This window comes from Chrysemys picta, chromosome 21 (genome assembly GCF_011386835.1).
Source record: "Chrysemys picta bellii isolate R12L10 chromosome 21, ASM1138683v2, whole genome shotgun sequence".
NCBI lineage: Eukaryota > Metazoa > Chordata > Testudines > Emydidae > Chrysemys > Chrysemys picta.
Window position 1 is genome coordinate 12,249,459 of NC_088811.1, and position 21,494 is coordinate 12,270,952.

The following is a 21,494-nucleotide window of genomic DNA, read 5'->3' on the forward strand; positions in this document are numbered from 1 at the left end:
TGCTGGCATCAATGGGTGCAGCCCCATTGACTTCCATGGAGTTTGCCCCACTTACAGCTGCAGAGAACTTGTCCCAGGATCTAATCTGCAAACTGAGGCACTCAGGCCCTGCAGACGGACAACCCAGCCCCTGGGGGCACGGGGATGCAGATTTGTATCTGTAAGTCTGTGCGCCTTCCCCTTCCCCCCTCTCGGGTGTGGCACAGCAGCCGGCCGGGTTTAATTCCTTAGCTGGTTGATGAAGAGCAGAAGCACTTGGGAACACGCCCCCCACCCCTACCCTACATCTAGCCCAATCTCTGATGATTTGCTAGCAGCAGCCGAGCTCCTGATACCCCCCGGCGCATTAGCAGTGGAAATGGCTGGCGTGGTGTGTAGCAGGTCACTGGAACAGTCACTCTCCTCTCAGGAGGAGACCAGGCAGCAGCTGTGCACAGGGTACGTAGCCCAGAGCTGCTGACTTTGGCTGTCTCCCTCCCCATCCAGCTGCAGTCAGAAGTGCGGGAAGACGAGCACCTTGCCCATTGCCGATGACCTGTTACTCGCCTCGGAGGACACAGCCGCTCCAGGCCAGGGGTCACTCCCGTACCTCGATGATGACATCCCACTGCTCAGCGTGGAGGAGGAGCCGGGTAGGTGTTCAGAATCCAGGGACAAGGAACGTCCCCTGAGGGAGTGGCAGTCCTGGGTTCTCCTCCCGGCTCTGCCACTGGCCTGCCGGGTGATCACTGGGCTGCTCTGTGCCTCGGTTTCCCCATGGAGCTAATGATCCTTTGCTACCGCCCAGGATGCTGTGAATCTGAATTCACTGTGGGTCCTTGGCTGGATGTCACTTGAGGCATGACATTATTATTTCTCAGGAGTCCAATTAGGATCCAGTTTTGGCCAGAATAACTAACTACCCTATGAAGGGACCCAGGAAACATCTGGCTAGAGCACCTGGGCAGTACAGTCCTCCCTCATGGAAGGCAATATTCAATTAAAATCTCAGTCCCCTCTTTAGTCTTTAATGTAACATTGGGTAAGCAGGTGTGAGCAAAGGTACTTTGTCATTCTTCAGTGCCCGGCGCCTGAGGCCTCGGAGCACTTCACACGCATAGAGAGTTGGGCCTCACAGCCACCCATGAGGCAGGTCATTACAATTATCCCTACTTTCTAGGTGGGGAAACTGAGGCACAGTTCAGGGCAGTGACTTGCATGAGCTCAGAACTGGGAAGAGAACTCATGAGTCCTGGTGGCATTGCTATGCCTTAATGACCAGACTATCCGATTAGCCCTGGCTGGAGCGAAGGGGATCTCGCTGGGAAGGGCCTCTCATCCTTGGATTTTTAAAGCTGGCTGTTAGCGCTGCCTGGTTGAAACTGCAGCCCCGAGCTCTGGAGAGTCCCCGTCAGACACAAACCCTGGGGGATAGCAGCAGGCTTGGCCTGCAGCCCCCCCCCCACCCCGCCCAGCCCTGTGGTTGTGAATTCACCAGTCCCAGAACAAGCAGAGGTCAGGCTGCTGTTAACATGCTGCTGGGCTCCCGCTGCAAGTGCCAAGCCTCCTCAATATGCCAGAGCCGCACAGGATGGTAATTTATGGAAATAGCTCGTCCTCCACATCTCTGGACCATACTAAACAGAAGGACAGTTTCCTGTAGGGCCCCTTGGGCCCTGGGCAACTTGTGAATGTGGCAAGGACGTGGCTCTGTGTGGAGGCCCCGGGTGGCGTGCCGGGGCTGCCGGAAGGCACCTGGTGCCCTCTCCGACCCCACCGGAGAAAGCTCCATCTTGCCACTTGCAAATGAGAGGCTGATTCTTCGTGGCGCAGAGGCGGCACGTGGCCATCGGATGGAAATTGGATGCTGTTATTCTCCTGCCACGTTAAGGAGACTGGAGTGCCTGCTGCCCCAGAAAAGCCCTGGGGGTTGTAGCCTGGGGGGGAGGGTACAGGGGGGACCAGGTTGTATTGGGGGAAGAGGGGTGGAGGGATCATTGTTTCCTTGTAAAGGTGAGGTTCCTACCAAACCCCAACATTTTGCATCACAAATTGCTTTGCTTTCTATACATCTGGATGCTGCCAAGTGCTGAGTGACCCACACCCAGCACAGGCAGTGGGAACAGAGGGTGTTGGTACTTTTGCAGGATGGGGACTCATTTCCTCCTGGGTTGTTTATGGCCATGGGTTTCAGTGGGGGTGATTCCATAACAGGGAGACACATAGGTTGGTAAGTTCCCTGCTACACAGGACATACCAGGTCAGGGAAAGGGTCAGATCCTGCCTGGAGCCACGTGTGCTGTATTGATGGCAGAGTTCAGACCAAAGTGGGGGAAAGAACCAGCCGAAAGCATAGTATTGGGACTCAGGGCAGCTGGGGTCTGTTCCCAGTTTGCCTCTGGTTTAAATGTGTGATCTTGGGTAAGTTGCGGACCCTCTTTGTGCCTCAGTTTCCCGATCTGGAAGAAGAGGATAATGGTGCTTCCCTATCTCACGAGGGGGCCGCGAGACTCAATTGAAATGGTGTTAAAGGGCTTGGAGATCCTATAGACCTGCTGAGTGATTTATTCGCATTTAAGAACTCGCCCAAACCTTCACTCAGGGGCTACACTGATGCCAAATCTATTAGGAGGTTTGAAAGAAAATGGAATGTAACATTTTTTCCCCCTCTTTCTTGGTTTCAACTGGTAGTAACCGTGGAAATGCTAAACCCCAAGAGAGACAGGGTGTTATCAGGGCATCCCAAGCCGGAACAGAAATCCTCCCGCCCTGCTCTGCAGTCTCCAGAGGTTTGGATACTTCAGATCAGCAGCCCAGCCTTTGTCGGGGTTTTCTCCAAACCAAGCCTCTCGGAGGGCTGCTGGTTGCTCTCCTTAGCAGTGTGGTACGTGCCCGAGTGAATAGGGCACTAGACAAGGACTAGGGAAAAGGGCTTTGTTTCCTGCCATTGACCCGTCGCATGCCCTTGGGCAGCCACTTCACCTCCCTGCACCTCTGTGCCCCTCCCACCCTCCCTCAGCTTCGCGTGTAAGAGTTTGTGCAGCACCTGGCGCGCCGGCGCCTATAGCGGCGACCACAGTACAGATGAGAGCAGCAGGTAGCGGCTTGCTGGGCACATACGTCTATTCGTAAGAGGAGCTTTAAGTCGCTGCCTTGCTCGGCTCTGGCTTCTGCTCCAGCCTGGCCAGTGGGTTTGATGCACTGAAGGGTGCAGGGCTGAGTGAAATTCTAAGTGTCCCCTCGTCTGTCCATCTCCCTGGCTACTCTGGGCTCCAGGAGAACTTGCCTTTCTCATTCTCCTTGGCTCTTTGCTCTGTGCCCCTGCGAGGGGCTTGGGGGCCGAGCCAAGCTCTGAGCCTGCCTTTGGTCTCTTTCTCCCCTAGTGGCTCTGGAAATGGGGGATGTGCCCTTGGCGTCGGCGCTGCCGGAGAACTTGCAGCTCCCAGCCGAGAAGGTCAGGAAGGGTCACTTGATCGCCCATCTGCAGGAGCTCCTCCAGCACTGGGCGCTGTGGTCTGCGGGGAAGAACAGATGGGTGATTGTGGGTAAGGATGGCCAGAGGGACGCCCTCCCCTAGGGTGCGTCCCACAGACTCTAATTGGGCAGCGCTCCCAGAATTCCTCAGCCTTAACGGTGAGGGGAGGCCGAGGTTGGACATAGCGTCGCGGCCCCGCCCCTGTGACAGGCACATGGGACATAGATCTCACCTCCTCCTGCTCTCCCAGGGGAATGACCGTGTCCTGAGACCCTGCTTCGTCTCTGCCACCTGCATAGGTCTGTGTATGGCAGATAACTCTGCCCGTTCCCCGCTGGCACAGCGCTCCCCCTGGGCTTTGCCGGCCACCTTACATTTAGGGAAGACACGGTGCTGCCGTGTTCTGGATGGCATTAGGCTTTCTCTCTACACCTGGGCATCCAGCACCCGTCGCTTCCCTGCTAGCCTGTGGAATCCCCCGGCACCCTGCTCCCCTGGGTGCCGCTCTATGGCCAGCCCCTGGGGACACCGTGCGGATGAGAGCTCTGTGTGTGCAGAGTCCCACATGCTGGCTGTGCCTCTCGTTGCAGGGCTCTTTGTCATGGTCCTGATCCTGTCCATATTCTTCGCTAGCCGCCTCCGCCCAGCTAGCCGCGCTCCTCTCCTGTTCCGGCCCAACACCAACATCCAGGTGCTCCTGGACCTCAAGTACAACCTGAGCGCCGAGGGCATCTCCTGCGTCACCTGCTCAGGTGAGAGTTCCTAAGGGTCGGATGGGGGCAGCCCTTCGCCGCTCCTGCACGGCAGAGATGGGGTGAATAGCCGCAGGTCATCGGCGCTCCCCTTGCAAACCCGGCCTCCCGTCAATGCCAACGTTTCTTGCCTTCTTCTGAGTCCTCCTCGGCTGCCCTCTCTCCCCTTCCCCTCTGCACTGCTGGCCTCCCTGGCCCGCTAGACATGCCCAGAGAATTTGGGAGGGAGAGAGATTCCTGTCGTGTTGGGCCCCTTTTCCCCACGCTCTCTGGTGCTCTCAGCTCAGAGGCAGGGGAAGGAAAAACCCAGGGATTAGGGAGCAAATGTTTCCTTCTCGCCATGGTGATCAGTGTTAGTCCCACACTTGTGAGAAAGACCCGCCCCTTTCGGGACAGCTGGGGCTGCCCAGGGACTTGCCCGTTGCCCAGGAAGGTGGGTTTTGTCACTGTGAAGTCCGTGTCTATTGGCTGGCAGCAGGCAAAGGCCGGTGCCCTGAACTCCTTTGTCTCTAAGCCGGCCGTGCAGGGCGGGGGTGGCAGCCGGGCTGGAGGAGGGAAAGCAGAAATGCAGGCGCTCAGGACAGTCTGTCTCTGGGAGCTCACTGCCCTGCCCCTCCGCAGCGAGAAATGGCCACTTCAGCCAGGATCTGGCTGGGGGCAACTCCAGGGGAACACCCCTCCCACTGATGCCAGGGCAGCCCTGCTGCAGCTGGAGCTGAGACGGGGTTAAGCTAAACCCTCTCTTTATTGCCACCTATGTTGCTGTGACAGCTGGTCTCCTCCTCCTCCTGCACCCCTCTAAGGGAACATTGCCCGGCCGGCAGAGGGACAGTGCCCAGCTCTACCTGTGCTGGGCTGGGGCCGAGCTGACAAGGCCTGGTGTGTTCCCGGCCTAGGAGCGCTGGGTGAGGGGCCGAGCAGACGGAGGTCCCGGGGTGTGAGCGGCCCAGGAGGGGGAGCGCTGGGTGTGGGGTCGAGCAGACGGAGGTCCCGGGGTGTGAGCGGCCCAGGAGGGGGAGCGCTGGGTGTGGGGCCGAGCAGACGGAGGTCCCGGGGTGTGAGCGGCCCAGGGGGGGGAGCGCTGGGTGTGGGGCCGAGCGGACGGAGGTCCCGGCGTGTGAGCGGCCCAGGAGGGGGAGCGCTGGGTGAGGGGCCGAGCAGACGGAGGTCCTGGGGTGTGACCAGCCCAGGAGGGGGAGCGCTGGGTGTGGGGCCGAGCGGACGGAGGTCCCGGCGTGTGAGCGGCCCAGGAAGGGGAGCGCTGGGTGTGGGGCCGAGCAGACGGAGGTCCCGGGGTGTGACCAGCCCAGGAGGGGGAGCGCTGGGTGTGGGGCCGAGCAGATGGAGGTCCCGCTGTGTTACTGGCACACCGAGCTCTGACAATGCCATTCTCCTTTTCCTCCCTGACTAACCTTGTGGGACAGGTTTGTTTCAGGAAAAGCCCCACAATCTGCAGAGCAACATCCGAACCTCCTTGGAGAAGAAGAAACGGGGCTCGGGGCCCTCTTGGGGGAGCAGAGGGGGCATGGCTGATGCTGTGAAGCAGGGTGAGTGCACAAGGGGACTGGCCGTCGGTCATTCTGTCCTGTCGCCGACTTCCGGCCGGGCCCGAGATCCTGTTTGGGAAGGGACATAACAAAGGTCAGCTCTGAACAGACAGAGAAAAGGGACGTAGCTTCAGATGCCTCCCTACCAAGCCCTAATTTAATGCTGGGCGTCATATGGTTCAGGGAATGACGAGCCACTGAGAACATTCGCCTTCCTTCTGCTCCAAAATAGTCGTTGCTCCCGGTGCTTCAACTCCTCAGAGCTGCACAGCAGACAGGCACTTGGGAAGAGCAGCTTAACAGAGTGGCAGTGTGGTCTAGTGGTCTGAGCATGGGACCAGGAGCCAGGAACAGCTGAGTCCTAGTCCCCGCTCTGCCACTGACTTGCTGCCGGGCTTTGGGAAGTCATTAAACCTGCTAGTTTCCTCACCCTGCACCCCAAGGGGTTGGGGGATGGGTCAGACCCCGAGCTTCATAGCCCCAATGGGGTCAGTAGGGCTCCATAGCTTGCACCAGCTTAGGATCTTGCCCTCGTGTTCATAGAGCATGGTTGGAAATGGCGCCATCCTGTGGAGAGGCAGAGGGTTGTGTTCGGCTAGCGCTGGGGAGAGGATAGACCGGACGCCCTCTGCGTTCGCTCCCCTGGTTTGTAGCGTTAGCTGACCAATCAATGTCTTTCACCTCCACCCGGCTGACTGGGGTGTGTTTTTCTAGATCCCCAGGGGACTGTGTATGTCTCCAAGTCCAAAGGCCAGGGCAGGCCAGCCGTCTACAGGTTCTCCCTCAACGCCAGCGTTCCTGCCTCGTGGCAGACGGTGTCCCCGGGAGATGGGGAAGTGCCCTCGTTCCAGGTGAGTTCAGGGTGTGCATTAGACTCTTCTACGGCGCGCTTGCATTTCAGAGCAGCCAGCAGGAGCTCAGAGATGAGAGCAACAGGGCACTGCTGTGAGGAAGCTCGCACTGCTGGCTTCCTAGCTGGCACAGACAGGAACATTGCTTGTGTCCTACCCAGTGCTGCTGGGATGCCAGGTGTCGATCCTGGGCTGCCATTGTGCCACCGTTCATCCCAGAGCCACTGCGGGAGAGCAGGCGGGAGGCGGCGAGGGATAAGAACTGACCTACGGGAGATTTCTGAGCCGTTCTGGGATCCTCGCTTTGTCCGTCCGTCCATGTGCAGGCAGGGCAGCCGAACGGCTTGATCCCAGCCTAAGGGGCTGAGCCAGGCCTGCACAAGGAGCCTGGTGGCTGTCTGGCGGAGATCCCCCTAGCACTTGATTTGCAGCAGGGGTGAGCAACCACAGCTCCAGCTGCAGTCTGGGAGAGCTCAGCTCCCCTGGCAGCCAGGCTCTAGCTGGATCCAGCTCCCCACGCTCGGGGAGGAGGCAGAGGCGTGGGAGGGGCAGGTCTGGGTGGCAATGGAATCTTTTCTCTCTGGCCCTGTGAGGGCTCAGGGTAAAGAGGGGCGGGGAGTGTCTGATGCTAACGTCTCTTTGACCTTTGCCTGCTCTGCGGCACTGTGCGGTTAAGTGTCTGTTTTCGTTAATCCATTGCTTAGGTGTATAGAGTTCCTTTCGGTAACTTCACCAAGAAGCTGACAGCTTGTGTGTCCACAGTAGGGCTGCTTCAGCAGACGAGCCCCCGGAAATGGATGATGACCACCTTATCCTGCGATGCCAAGAGAGGCTGGAAGTTCGACTTCAGTTTCTACGTCGCGGCCAAGGAGCAGCAGCGAACGCGGTAACCGTCCCAAGTGGGTTCAGAGCCATAAATGGTCAGCAGCCAGGGAGTGGCGCTGCCTCGTGGTCAGTGCAAGGAGCGGGGAAGTCAGGATGCCCAGGTCTCTCCTCAGCTCTGCCACAGACTCGCTCAAGAGGCTTCGTTTCTCTGAGCCTTGGTTTCCTCATCTGCAAAATGGGTCTAATTCTGCTACGTATTGTGCGCTGCTGCCCTCTTCTGGGTAGAATTGGAATTACTCAGCTATGCACCATAGCCCCTTCTGGCTAATGGAGAGTCTAGCCTGTGTGTTTGGAACAGGAGGTTCTGCGTTCAGTGTGTGGCCGTGGTGCCCTGCCCAGGGAGCTCTGTGAAGTCATGAGATTGTTGCAATACTCTCCCACCTTTGCAGAGGCCACCGGGGTCCCAGGGTGGGAGGTTCTGTTCAGGAGCGTGGGATCATCGATGCTGTTAGTGTAACGAATGGATGGTTGTTAGTGGATTCCTTATGTGATAGAGAGAAATCCCTCTCTTGGCTGTGTGTGGCTGTGGGCAGCGCAGATACACCGCTCCTGTGGGCACAAACTCATGACACATCTGAGTCGCTTTCTCCCGTAATTCTTTTCACTGCTTCTCCAGAGCTTCCTTCCCTCACCTGCCCCCTCCTTCCCTCTCCTCCCCCCGGCGCCGTTTCCATTGCCAAGCCCCTAAACCTGCTTCCTAAGGGCCCGGCCGCACCGAGCTGCTTTGTGCTGGCATCTCGCGCCCGCCTTGCTGCGCTGGACGCTCCGTCATGCCCTCTGTTTGCCCTGCAGGAAGCTGTATTTCGCCCAGTCGCACAAGCCCCCTTACCACGGCCGAGTGTGCATAGCGCCCCCTGGCTGTCTTCTCAGCTCTAGCCCGGACGGACCCAACAAAGGTTTCCTCTATGTGCCCAGCGAGAAGGGTAAGCTGGGGAGAGCTGCAGGGGGCACGTGGGCACGGCTGCACTAGAAGGGCTGGCCAGGGGGAGTGTTGGCTTTCTCGGCTTGTAACCCTCCCCTCTTTGTTTGACAGTGTCCCCCAAGGTGAAGCTCTCGGCCACCTCGGGCTTTAACCCGTGTGGGAACACTGGCTGCGGGAAGCCGGCAGTGCGGCCGCTGGTGGACACAGGGGCCATGGTGTTTGTGGTGTTTGGCATCCGCGGGGTGAATCACACCCGACGCCCGGATAATCACGTCATCGGAGACATGGTACACGTGCTTTCCTGCATGCGGGCCTGGCAAGCCCTTGGGGGGGGCTGATGCAGGAGGACTTCCCCGAGTTAGATTGCACCAATGCCCGCCTCCCCGAATTCTTGTGCGCACCCCGGACTCTCCAGCAATCCCTCCCCACCCCGACCAGCTAAAATAGCAGAGGCGGCAGTGCTGTGATGAGGCACTTACTAAAGCACGTTCGTTGTTTGCGAGCTTACTGCAGATATAAATCAGGGACCCCTGGTGCAAATTATTTCCAGCTTCCCAGAGCCCAGGATCTAACCACGTACGTTTGAGACCCTCTGGGGTTTGTTGTGGATTTTAAAGGGGGACCCAGATCAGACTTAGGGTGGAAACGTGGCTGAAAACTTGACTATGGAGCCAGAGCCATTGCTGCATAACTGTTGTCTGGCCTGCGGTGAGGTGTTAGATTAAATAAATACGAGTCAGTTACTCTAGGGACTCTGATTGTCCATGTGCAGCCTAGTTCCCAAGCCGGACACATGGATGCTGCTTCCCCAATAAACACCCGCTTACCTCCATTTCCAGGGAACTGCAGATCCTTCCCATAGTGCAGTACCCCTCCGGAATGCAGCCAGGGCATAGAGCTGTCTGGGCTGCTCCTACAGGAGGGGTAGGGGGTCCGTGTGCTTAGTCAACATCCGATCAGCCATGCTGTGAATGCCCTTGTGGTCACTTGCCCACACACCCCTCGTCTAGCCTGGGCGTTGGATTGTCTAGGGCCTGCTCTGCCCCGGGTTTGTACCGGGCTAATGATGTTGGGGAGTTAAATCAGTCCAAACCCTGGTGTGGACGCAGTTATATCAGTATAATGGTGCCTCTTCCTTGCAGGAATAAATTATACAGCTGTAAGCACCGTTATACCAGCAGGGGGTGTGCCACTCTAACTACACCGGGCTAGTTAAAGGGGCGCTCTTTTGGGGTGTAGATGGGGCTTGTATCTCGCATGTCGAAAAGCCCTTGGGGCGTAGCTGTAACACCTCTAGAGCTCTGGTTGGCTCGCCAGACTTGTCTGGATGCTGCTGGGAGCTGGGTAGGATTCTGGGTACAGGGGCACCCCAGGCTAACCTGCTGAGCAACCCACGTTGCCTCTTCATGCCACTACTCCTGGTGTCCAAGGCAGGACTCCGGCTCCCGGAACTAGGATGCCAGTTGTTCTCTCTGGACCGCGTGCCCAGCTGGGGGGTGGAGAATGTGTGGTCAGTCATACGCCCGAGTCCTGCCCCACCCCGCCAGGCGCGTGCCTCACGTGTTTGGCTCTCGCTGTTGTGTCTCCTTGGGAAAGGGCAGCGTTATCTACGATGACAGCTTTGACCTCTTCAAAGAGATTGGCAACCTGTGCCTCATCTGCAAGGCCATTGCCGGCAATGCTGAACTGGTGAAGCCAGGAGGGGCCCAGTGCCTGCCCTCAGGTATGTAGGACGAAAGTCCGGGGACAAGTGCCCGGCATTGACAGGTCCCCGTGTAGAGGCTAAGCCCGCGTGGCGGGTGGGCTTGGTAAGAGCCGTAGAAATTGCCCCATCCTGTCCTATTCTCCATCTCACTGCAAATCTTATCTGAAATCGTACTTCCCGAGTCTCCTGCCACTGGCTCCCAGGGGCTGTGACCCTTGGCTCCGTCGCTCTGGCTCATGCTTTGGGGAGTAGTTAAATAATAGACGCTGGGCCCAGTGGAGCTGCTCCCCGAACCGTCCTGCTAACCTTTTCCTGTGCTCGTAGCTGGGTTTGAGCAAGACGTGCCCTAGCCAGACAAGCTGCAGAAGGGATCTTTCAGCTTCCTCTATCACGGAGCTGAGAGATGGAGCAGATCATCCAGTCCATTCCCATCACGGTGGCTCCATGATGTCCGTGGAGTTCCTCCACTTTACCCCCGTGCAAGGTAGAGCAGGATCTGGCCCACTGTCCCCACAGAGCAGAGACTCCAGAGAGTGAACCGGTAACCCCTCCTGGGTACGTGGCACGGCTTCGTAGTCACTCACCCGGCATGTCGCACCCCAAGGAGGTGTCCCCCTGGGCCAGGACGGCAGGGAGCCCGTGGTGGAGATGATGCAGCAAACTTCTGTGTTGGGTTTGGAGGGAGCTGCAGGTTAACCCGTATCAGGAGGAGCCCTGGGCCAGTTTTAGACCTGGGTAAGGAAGGGTACCCCAGTAACCCAGGGCAAGGCCGGCAGTGTTCTTGGAGCCAGCCACCCCTGCCTTCAAACATCTGTCACTCACCCTGCCAGCAAAACTCTCCTGTTGATTTGGGGTGTCGGCGTTGTCTCCTGACCTTGCAGCTTTGCAACCCGACGCGATGTCTTTCTGCCCCAATGTAAATGCCACCGAGAGTTCAGGAGCTGCCTTTGGGGGCGGGAGGGATCTCTAAGGGCCAGCCCCACCCTCTCACAGCTGGGGAAAAGCTGGCATAATGCAATGCCACTGCATTGACTCCAAGCGAGCTGTGTGGACCCACATCAGCTAAGGGCCTGGCCTAGAGAACAGGGGATCACTGGCCTACCACCCCATCCTGCTGGAAGACTAGCGTCTCCTGAGAGGTACCAAATGCCCTCTGCTCCCTTTGAAGCCAGCAGTAGCTGAGGGCTCTCGACCCCTGGTAGGGACAGGCCCCGTGGTGCCAAGAATCCAAATCTGGAGCCCGGGGAGAGCAGGTCACAGGAGAAGCAGCTGTTCATGAACAAGAACTGCAACTCTGTCTTCTCTGCCCCTCCCCACTCTTCCCCTCTCTCTCTCTCCAGGCTACAGCATCTCCTCCTTTCTGCAGATGCTGCACCCCGAGTGCAAGAACCTCCCTGAGCCGAACCTGCTCCCTGGGCAGCTCTCCCACGGGGCGGTGGGGGTGAAGGATGGCAAGGTGCAGTGGATCTCCATGGCTTTTGAATCGGTGAGGGCGCTTCCATGTTCCCTGTTCCTTCCCCTGCTACCCGCTCCCCCAGCACGCGACGCGGGGGTGCAGGAGGAAAGCAAGCAGCCGCGTTTCAGGGGCTGTCCAGATGGCGTCATTGGCTTCCGCACCGATTCTCCCAGACGTCCATGTACTAACCCTGCTCTCTCCAAGGCTCGGCTTTGCTGCGCCAGCCCTGCTTCATCTGCAGGTGTCATTTTGCACTTGCCAATAGCTGTGCTCCCGCTGCAGGTGGGCGTCGACCTGCTTGGGGCTGCAAATGACAGAGGCATCTGACTGCTACCATTCGCGCCCACAAAATGGCCTGGACAAAGGGGGAGGCTGCAGGCCTGGCGCGTAGATCCCCGAGGTTTTTCTCAGCTGCCAGCGCTGTGGACTCCCCCTGGGAGCTGCAAACCCAGCTGCCTCTTCCCCAGCCCTAAAGAGCCTGCCCTGGCGGTTGTGATCACTGGTTTTGGCCCATCAGACGGGCTGGCTGGCACTGGCTTTGCGGTGCCCTTGGTTTGGCTGTCGGGCGTGCACGGAGCAGGCGTCCTGCAGACGAATACACCTGCTCTTCCTCCTGGGCTCCGGAGCAGGGCAGCTGAGTGGGTCCCCGGATGAGTGAGGAGAGCTGGGGCGGGTAGGTGTGAATGGGAGATGGTGGGGTTGTGTTAGCGACTCTAAGGACCGGCCCATTTGCTTCCGTGCAGACGACCTACAAGGGCAAGTCTTCCTTCCAGACCTACTCCGACTACCTGAAGTGGGAAACTTTCTTGCAGCAGCAGCTCCAGCTCTTCCCTGACAGCTCCGCTCTCCGGCACGGCTTCCAGACCTGCGAGCACTGGAAGCAAATCTTCATGGAGATCATAGGTAGGGGGCTTCAGCACCTATCCCCTCCCCGTCACCCCGCCCTCCTGTCACCCTGGCTTGGTCATTGATCTTCACCCCAACTTCCTTCTTATTCTCGTGTGTTGTGGGAGCAGCCCCAGGCCCCAGCCAAGATCAGGCAGCTATCGTGCTGGGGGCTGTACGAACACCTGTCCAGATGCTCACTGCCCCGAGGAGCCCACAGGCTAAAGAGACAAGACAGAACCAGGCTGGGAGGGGAAACCGAGGCCTGGAGAGGAGAAGCGATTTGCTCACGCTCACCCAGCCAGTCAGTGGCAGAGCAGGGGTAGAACTTGGCTCCCCTGACTCCCACTCCATTTCCCCATTCCCTACATCCTCCCCGTCACGTTTGCCCCAGCTGGAGTTAGTTCCCAGCTGGGTGATTTGCCCCATAGCCACGCCCTGCTCAGCTCAGCTCAGCTGGGAGTGCAGCCGTTGCTGCAGTCCGAGGCTGGAGCCAGGCCACTTGCTCTCTTCCAGGTGTGCAGAGCGCCCTGTACGGTCTCCTCCTCTCGCTGGTTATCTGCGTGGCTGCAGTCGCCGTGTTCACCACCCACCTTCTCCTCCTGCTGCCGGTGCTGCTCAGTATCTTAGGTAAGACACCCCCAGAGGTCTTCAACTTCCCATTGCCAGCAGGAATCGTACAGGGCTTGATTCTCTTCTCGTTTACACTGCTGTGCTCCTATTGCCTGCTCTGGAGTCACTGCTGATTTACAGCAGAGTGACTCCAATGGGCCCTGGCCTCACTCCTGATTGCCCTGGGAGTGGGTGGGAAGGGACTCAGGAGCCGCGTTTGCAAAGGGTCCCCAGCTTGAAAGTAGATTTTTTTTTTTCCTGTCTACTTTCTGGAACGTTTTCTCTACACAATCTCCTCTATTGGTTTAAATAAGGGTTTTAGCTACCCAAACGCCAGCCCTGCCTCTGGTGTATAATAATGTGATTAAGGCCCATGTGCTCTGAATAGCAATCACTCTCCTTTCCAAAGATCCTCAGTGGGGGATTATAAACACAGAATATTTTAGTGAGTTCGTTAGTGTTTTAAACACATTTGTAAATAGCCTGCCTCTGCCTGGCTGGTGATTTGACCATATTATGGACTGAGCATGTTGCTAAACTTCCCTTTTTAAAAAGCAAATCTATCATTTGAAAATGATTTAGTCTCCCACTCATGACTCACAAATAAACATCACTTTCTTCTAGAAACCAAACACATGCAGAACTCAGACAAGCAAATCAAGGGGGTTTTGTAACATGGGTGCTCCCCCCCTCCCTTTTGGGCTGTGCTTCGTCGCCAAAGGTTACTGTCGATCAGTGGTTCTCAACCAGGGGTACACGTACCCCCGGGGGCACTCGGAGGTCTTCCAGGGGATACATCAACTCATCTAGAGATTTGCCTAGTTTTACAACAGGCTACAGAAAAAGCGCTAGCGAAGTCAGTACAAACTAAAATTCCATACAGACAATGGCTTGTTTATACCATACACTGAAAGGGAAGTACAATATTTATATTCCAATTGATTTATTTGATAATTATATGGTAACAGTGAGAACATGAGCAGTTGTTCAGTAATTGTGTGCTGGGACACTTTTGAATTTTGATGTCTGATTTTGTAAGCAAGTGGTTTTTAAGTGAGGTGAAACTTGGGGATACGCAAGACAAATCAGATTCCTGCCAGGGGTACAGTTCTCTGGAAAGGTTGAGAACCACCGACAGTGGTCGGTCAGTCTGTATATCCCTATACACAGTCAGTCGGTCTCTCTCTCTCATACAGTCCCCAATCACTCTCGTATCTGAGCGACTCACAAATCCGAGCGACTCACAATCTGAGCGTAATTTGGAAGCTCCACCCCTAGGTTCTCAGCAGAGCTGCTTGGGAATTTTTCAGCAAATCGTTTTTCACCAAACAAATACAGATTCTTAGAAACAGAAACTGTTTGTGGAACCAGGTCCGTGTCGGAGGCTCTCCCCACTTGAAAAAATCATCAAAAATGAGACATTCCCAGTTTTCTGGTTTGAAAGGACTTTTTGTTTTGAAATTTAAGATAATTAGACCGGGGGGAAAAAAGGTGAAAATCAAAATCAAATCTGTCAATCGGCAGAAATGGGAAAGGTCTGGGGCTTTTTGATTGATGAATGTTTTCGAGATGTTGACTTTCCATCCCAACGGTAAGAACGTCCAGACTCTCGGAAAACGTCTGCTACGGGAGGAGGGCAGAGTGCCCAGTTCTGGTTCGGGGTCTCTCTCCATCTGATGCGGGGAGGAAGGGATCGGCTGGCTGGGACGCCCTGCGGTCGACGACTGTGCACAGGGCTGTCGCTGCTTCATTGGCTTCAGTGAAGCTGCTTGGATTGATGCTCCCTGTCCAGAGAGCCCAGGCTTGATCTAGCCTGAAGCCCGACTTCGCTTGCTGTTCCCCTCTCTCTGTGCAGGGGTCGTCTGCCTGGTGGTGACCATCATGTACTGGTCCGGCTGGGAAATGGGAGCCGTGGAGGCGATTTCTCTCTCCATCCTCGTCGGCTCCTCCGTAGATTACTGCGTGCACCTGGTGGAGGGCTACCTGCTGGCGGGGGAGAACTTGCCCCTTCACCAGGCAGAGGTGAGTTCCACCCCGGCCTCTTCCTCACGCTGATGTGAGGGCACGTGGAGCCGGGCCACGGCAGGGGGCAAGCAGCAACGCAGCTACATCCTCTTTGGGGGATTCCTTTCCCCCATCAGCCCCAGAGGAGCTCCCTGGGTCCCAGGCTGCACCCCCGGGCTTTGACACAGGACTCCGCTGAGCTGCGGCTGGCAGAGTGATGGTTCTGAGCCGGGGCCTGTGTCCCCGTGACTGGCCCCTCCCTAGTACTTTGCCCTTATGAAGACAGTCCCCACGCTGGGGTGGTCACTGGAGTCCAGGGGCACCCGTCTCTTCCCCTCCCGCTACGGGTACGTCTATCGTGCAGCCAAAACACTGCAGCACCAAGGCTCCGAGGCCAGGACGACTGGCTCAGGCTGCGGGGCTAGAATAGCAGCCGAGCTGTTCGGGTTCGGGCTGAAGCCCAGGGAAGGGGGAAGGTCTCTACGCTGCTGGTTTTAGCCCTGCGAGCGCGAGGCAGTTGGCCAGGGCTCTGAGGCTCGCTGCTGTGGGTCTTGTATTGCAATGTAGACACCCCCTGAATGCTGTGCCTCGCTGCGCTTGGCCATGCTCCTTCGGGCAGGACAGCTGAAGGGCCAGGAGGTGCCTCTACTGCATCTTTGGCCCCGTGCACACTGTCCCCATTCCAGGCATTGGGGAATCTACAATGCAAGGGTCAGAGTTACATCCCTCAAACTGGAGTAACTCCGCTGGCTTCAGGGGAGTCCCTCCACATTGACACTGGGGTAGCGGAGACCAGACGCTGCTTTACAGGTCTTGGCTTTGCTGGGATTGTAACCCCGGGTGCAGGCTGTCAGCATCGGACTCGCACCAGTCCCGTGCGATCTGTACGGGGGCTGCACGGGTACCACTTACTCTGAGAGCACCTCCGCACGAGGGGCTCGCACTGCACTGCTTGCAGCTGCGCCGGGGGCTAAAAATAGGGTGACCAGGCAGCAAATGTGAAAAATCGGGATGGGGGTGGGGGGTAATAGGAGCCTATATAAGAAAAAGACCCAAAAATCGGGACTGTCCCTATGAAATCGGGACATCTGGTCTCCCTAACTAAAGACCCCATGTAGACGAGGCCCCAGCCCTCCCGTGCCTTCTGGGTGCAAGCACCCGCTGCCCATTAATGCCGCCATCTGCCCTGCCAGGACCCCACCTCCTGCCGCCAGTGGAGGACGATCGAAGCCGTCCGGCACGTGGGCGTGGCCATCGTCTCCAGCGCTGTCACCACGGTGATCGCCACCGTCCCGCTCTTCTTCTGCATCATCGCCCCCTTTGCCAAATTCGGGAAGATCGTGGCCCTCAACACGGGCGTCTCCATCCTGTACACCCTGACTGTGAGCACTGCCCTGCTGGGCGTCCTGGGGCCCAGCACCTTCACCCGCAGCAGGACTTCCTTCCTCAAGGCCCTGGTGGGCGTTCTCCTGGCCGGTGTCCTGGGGCTGTGCGTCTGCCTGGCCCTGCTGCAGAGTGGCGTGAAGATCCCCCTCCCCAACGGGACATCCCTGTAGTCCCCGCACTGGGCTGCCTCCGTCTCTCTTTCTCCCTATTTTTTTTAAAGGATATTTTTTGTAAAAATGAAAAAAAAAATCCTTTTTCCGGACGTTTTTTCAACTCCAGAGGCACTTTATTTTCTACTGGGTTTTGCTCTAAACTCGTATTTATTTTGGCAGTGATGGATGGATGGACTGACAGTGCACCAGGGCCTCAGTGACTCACAGCCACCTCCTCCTTGTTCGTTAATGAGTGGAGACCCTGGCACCCGCCCCCTGTATGACACCCCCATGATGTATGCGCCACCACAGACGCTCCACTTAGGCCTTCAAAATAGGACTTAAGGGAGAGGCAGGCCTTGTGAGTTTCATCCCCTGGGCCCGATCCTTGGCTGGGGTAATCTACGTCTGCTGATTTATGCCCGCGGAGGGTCGAGGGGGTTTTGGGGGCGTTGGGGAAAGTCCGTTGAGGCTGTCCAAGGGTCAGTGATTCCCGAGGAAGCTCCTGCTGCCACTGGTCCGCGCCCCAGCCTGTGGGGATCTAGAATGTGCACAGCCGAGTTGTCTATCGTGGGAGTTCTTGGCTGAACTCGCTTGTTGCTTTGGAGTTATCTGTCTGTCTGGTTTGGCTGGATGCAGCTGCTCGTGCATCCTTTTCAGGTGCAGTCCCAGAGCCGAGAGCTCAGCGGGGTTTAGGGGTCCCTTTTCCTGACCGTGTTGTGTGCTGAGTTTGCCGGATACTTTATGGGCACGTTCCCCTGTCCTGGTGCTAAGGTGAAGCCCACAGGGTCATCTGCTTGTACCTGCTCCCACCCCCTCTCTTTGCCTCCCCACTGAGCCCGCGATGTCCACTCTGACCCATCCTCACCTCTGTGCCCCAGGTTCATTTTGTCAAGTGAGCCGCTCCAGGGCACTGGCATGGGGTTGGCGGCAGGTAGCATCTTCCCCTCTTCACTGGGGGCACTGCAGAGCTCGCCCCACTGTCCTAAACGCAGCTCTAACGGATGGGCCGGTGCTCCCGTCTCCCTCCATAGCACGGTGCAGTTAGCGCGTGAGCGTATGTACAGTCAGCAATGCAGTGACTGCTCCGTCTCTCTCCAATCCCAGCAGTCGGGCTAAGGCAGTAACAACAGCCAGCACCCACGATTCCTACCACTCCTCCCCTGCGCCGCTCGGCATGTGTAACACCCCCTCCTGCTGCCGCCACTGGGGAGAGACCCTTGGGCCTTCAACCCCACCGCACAGGCCTCTGCCACGGGTAGCCCCCATCCCATTGATAAACGGGGGGGAGGGGCCTCATCCTATGTGCTTTGGTGCAGCTGCCGGCTTGGAGCAGATGGTTTATATTAAAGTAGAATGAAATTGCAAAGTGGCGCCATTAACGAGTACATTTTAGGCATCACTGATTCCATCATATTCTTAAAATGGAAATAACTAAGTGTGGGCATTGATATGCGGCACATCTGTTCCCCGGCAGAAGGGGCGTGGGTCAGGCGCAGTGGGATCGGCATTAAACATTATTTACCAGGAGACGCGGCAGCAGGAGTGGGGCTGGGCTCATCATTTGTTTGCGGATACTGAATCCCCGGTGGATGCGGGTTTGCTAGCTGGATTGAATGGCCCCTTTTTAAACTGTAAGCGCCTAGTGGGATTAGATCTCTCCATCCCCCCATTCGCTGCCTGGGCCGGCGACCACGCCGCTGAGCTCAGCACCTGCTTTTGCTCGGGTTAGTGTCCCCAGCTCAGGTCCCTGGCAGAGTCCATGATAAATTCACTTTGTGCATTTATTGGCGCCTTTTGAGGTGCAGGATTTTCCCTGGGAAACCGGATTCAGGACCAGACCTTACCAGGGTGTTGGCTTGAACGAGAGCGGGGGGAGGGCTCCTCTCCTTCATCCCTTCCACCCCCTGTAAATTCAGCTACCAGATTGTCTCCTGTGTGGCTCGGGAGGGACCCGCATGCTCGGATGTAGCCCAGCTCTGAACGCAACCTGTCAGTGGTCCTGAGGCCGGGGGAAATTAGGAGCAACTCTACTGCCGGCAGAGAAGTCATGCTGGTGTGAGAGCAGAATCAGGCCCAGGGTTTTCCTTTTGTCCCTTCCTGCCACAGCTGCTTTGGCATTCGATGAATCCTGGGCCCATTAGTCATTCCCCATTAGCTCAGACTGCAGCAGGGGCAGGTTTGTGTCTCTGACCCGGGCTTCTCCATGGGCCTGCAGAGCCCTATGTCCCCTGATTTCTGAGCACCAGCTTGCTCTGACATCCCAACGTTGAGATGAATTCGCCAGCCCCCCGGCGTGGCACTTGGTTGCACTGAGCACCGGTGGCAGCGTGGCTGGGGTACAGGGTGTGTGGCTGTGACACCGGCAGAGCGTGAGTGTAGATGGAACCGAACAGCATCACCAAAGCGATGGCGGGTCTTGAACTGAGCAAATGCTTCAGCCTCCGGAGGCAGATTAAAGCTGCTGTTTGTTTCCAGGTCAACAGACGGACAAGAGGAAAAGGGGCTGTGTGAGTGTGTGAGGGAGAGAGAGAGAGAGAGAGAGCGCCCCTGGAGAAAGTCACTCCCGCTGTGTGTGATGGGAAGGATTGGAGTGCCTGGGTTAGGACAGAGATCTGTGTCTAGCCCTGCCAACTGTGCATTAGAGCGAATGCGAGCCCAGGGGGTTCTTTCTTTTTTTGCTGCATATACAAAGACTTCTGGTGTAAGTCCTGCCCCCTCCAGGGGCCGGGAACTGCATGCTGGGATCGCCAGCTCAGCCATGCCCGGGAGGCGAAACAAAGCAGCTGGAAACCTTTTATATCTCTTGGGTCCAATCTGGTGAGGTGCTGGGTTCCCCTGGGGGGGGGTTGCCACGTGTCCTCAACTCCCACTGCAGTTTAGCAGTTGGAAGGCACTCAGGACCTAGCAGGATTAGGGGCTGTCCATAAATTATGCAATGCATTGGGGTGGGTGGGTGGGTGGGTAGGCGCTTAACTTTGGGGGATTGTTTCAGTGTCACAAAGGGGGGGCAGGTCTTGAAAATGACCCAAAAAATGTATGTAATTAATTTATGGACACCCCTTGGGGCTGTCCTCCTGAGTGGTGGGGCCTGGCTGCAGAGGGGTTCCCATTGTTTCTCTCTCCCCATCCCAGCTCTAGTAGGGGAATGGGGTTTGGCTAGCGTCAGGCGCAGGACGTGATGTTCTGCTTGTGGTTTTGGAAGGTGTTAGACAGGGAGGGGGAAGTGAAAGCAAAGAGCAGAATCAGTTAGAAAGTGGAGAGAGTGAGGCCCCCTTGTGCCAGGTGCTGTATAAATGCACAGTGAGAGGCAAAACCTACCACAGAGAGATCCATCTATGGGGCAAGACCCAGCATGGGGGGAAACTGAGGCACAAAGAGGTGAAAGTGACTTGCCCAAGGTCACCCAGCAGACCAGTGGCAGAGCCAGGAATAGAATGCAGGTCTCCTGACTCCCCAGGCCAGTGCTCTATCCACTAGAGAACACAGCTCCTCTCCTCTAATCCCTCCCACCCCCCGAAACTTGGTGATATGAACATTTAACTTCACATATCAACCTGCTTTTAGCAGCTCTTCCCTTAGGGGCCCAGCTGCAACGTCCCAGCCCCCTCTCACTTTTATCCAGCAGCCCCCTGGCCATCAGGTACCTGAAAGGAGAACATGGCGGGTTTGGTGAGAGGATGTGAGTTTCAAAGGTTGCTGTCTCTTAGCAACACCCCGGCCAGGTCTCCCCCAAGGGCTGCCTGTAAAGAGCTGTCGGCTCCTCTCACCTGCTGATGACCCTGCCTGCTGGCTGCCTCTAGGATGCACAGATCACTGGGCTGATGGCTCCTTTAGCAAATACCACCCTGAATGTATAATGGAGCGGGACCAAACCACCCTAAAGGTGCTTCAGACCCTCCACCTCTCCCCAAGAGTCTGAGGAGAGGGCCCCTCACTGGCAAACGTGCACGCTTGGCCCCAGGGAGCCAGGGTTTGCTTTGGCCTTATTTCCTGTAACAACAACACAGTCTCCAGATTAGATAATGACCCGTTTGCTTGAGCAAATGCAAAGGTGGGTCTGATGCTGCCATAGTGGGACTTGGAGCCCTGAACCAGCTGCTCATAGCGCTGGGAACCAAGAACCGGCTGGTGGTAGCAGCCCTTCAGCAGATGTGTCTAAATCAGCCCCTCCCAATCTTCACCTGTCTCCCCTAACGGCTCCGCTGTAGCCTGCATCTGAAAAGAGGCTCCGTTGGGGTCCTATCCCTGTAATCTGGCTGGGAAAGTGTAGCCTAGTCCGGGTTCATCTCTCTCACACTGCCCGACTGGTCATCGACCACCGCCCGAATGAGGCGTCCCGTTGAAATCGATTAGAGCTGGGCAGGAAATGGTTTTTCCCATCCTGCAAAACTTTGAGATTTCCCACATCCCAGGTGAGTGCCAAAGCCAGTGGGCTACAGGGTCAGTCTCTCTCTGGGGCCCCAGGAAGACTGAATCACTTACAAAGTGGAACAGCTCCAACTGGACAAAGCTCGGGGACTTGAACCGGGGTCTCCCAGGAGAATGCCCTGACCACAAGCTGATTGGCTATTCTGGGGGGAGGGTTTCGCTCACTCCATCTCTCACCAGAAATTCCCCCCTGGACCTGAGAAATCTTTCCTGGTGAAACTGGCCTGTTCCTGCAAAAACTTTAGGTGTTGCCAAATTGGCATTTTCTGATGCAAAGCCATTTTGTCCAAAAAATTCCTGCCCGGCTCTGAAAGCGATAGGCAAGCTCTTGGCGTGGGTCACTGCACAATGCAAGCAAGGGTGGTGGGGGCAAACCCTGAGAGAGCGCATGGAATAGCAGGGCAAAGGAGGGGACCTGTATTTAACAGCACTGTGGTGGCAAAAGGCTGGGG

General features: G+C 57.0%; 1 protein-coding gene across 4 annotated transcripts in view; it reads left to right on the forward strand.

Annotated features, from left to right (window-relative positions):
* Window positions 1-16,718, forward strand: part of DISP3 (dispatched RND transporter family member 3) — a 64,797-nt gene extending 48,079 nt beyond the window's left edge. For all 4 annotated transcript variants that reach the window (XM_065575366.1, XM_065575367.1, XM_008167227.4 and 1 more), the window contains 14 exons: window positions 487-632; window positions 3,363-3,524; window positions 4,045-4,206; window positions 5,631-5,753; window positions 6,468-6,604; window positions 7,309-7,490; window positions 8,282-8,412; window positions 8,523-8,698; window positions 10,008-10,134; window positions 11,457-11,602; window positions 12,316-12,475; window positions 12,974-13,087; window positions 14,925-15,091; window positions 16,267-16,718. In XM_065575366.1, the coding sequence (XP_065431438.1) occupies window positions 487-632; window positions 3,363-3,524; window positions 4,045-4,206; window positions 5,631-5,753; window positions 6,468-6,604; window positions 7,309-7,490; window positions 8,282-8,412; window positions 8,523-8,698; window positions 10,008-10,134; window positions 11,457-11,602; window positions 12,316-12,475; window positions 12,974-13,087; window positions 14,925-15,091; window positions 16,267-16,629 (2,296 nt within the window). In that variant the 3' untranslated portion in view covers window positions 16,630-16,718. The remainder of the gene's footprint in view (window positions 1-486; window positions 633-3,362; window positions 3,525-4,044; window positions 4,207-5,630; window positions 5,754-6,467; window positions 6,605-7,308; window positions 7,491-8,281; window positions 8,413-8,522; window positions 8,699-10,007; window positions 10,135-11,456; window positions 11,603-12,315; window positions 12,476-12,973; window positions 13,088-14,924; window positions 15,092-16,266) is intronic.
* Window positions 16,719-21,494: the final 4,776 nt, after the last annotated feature.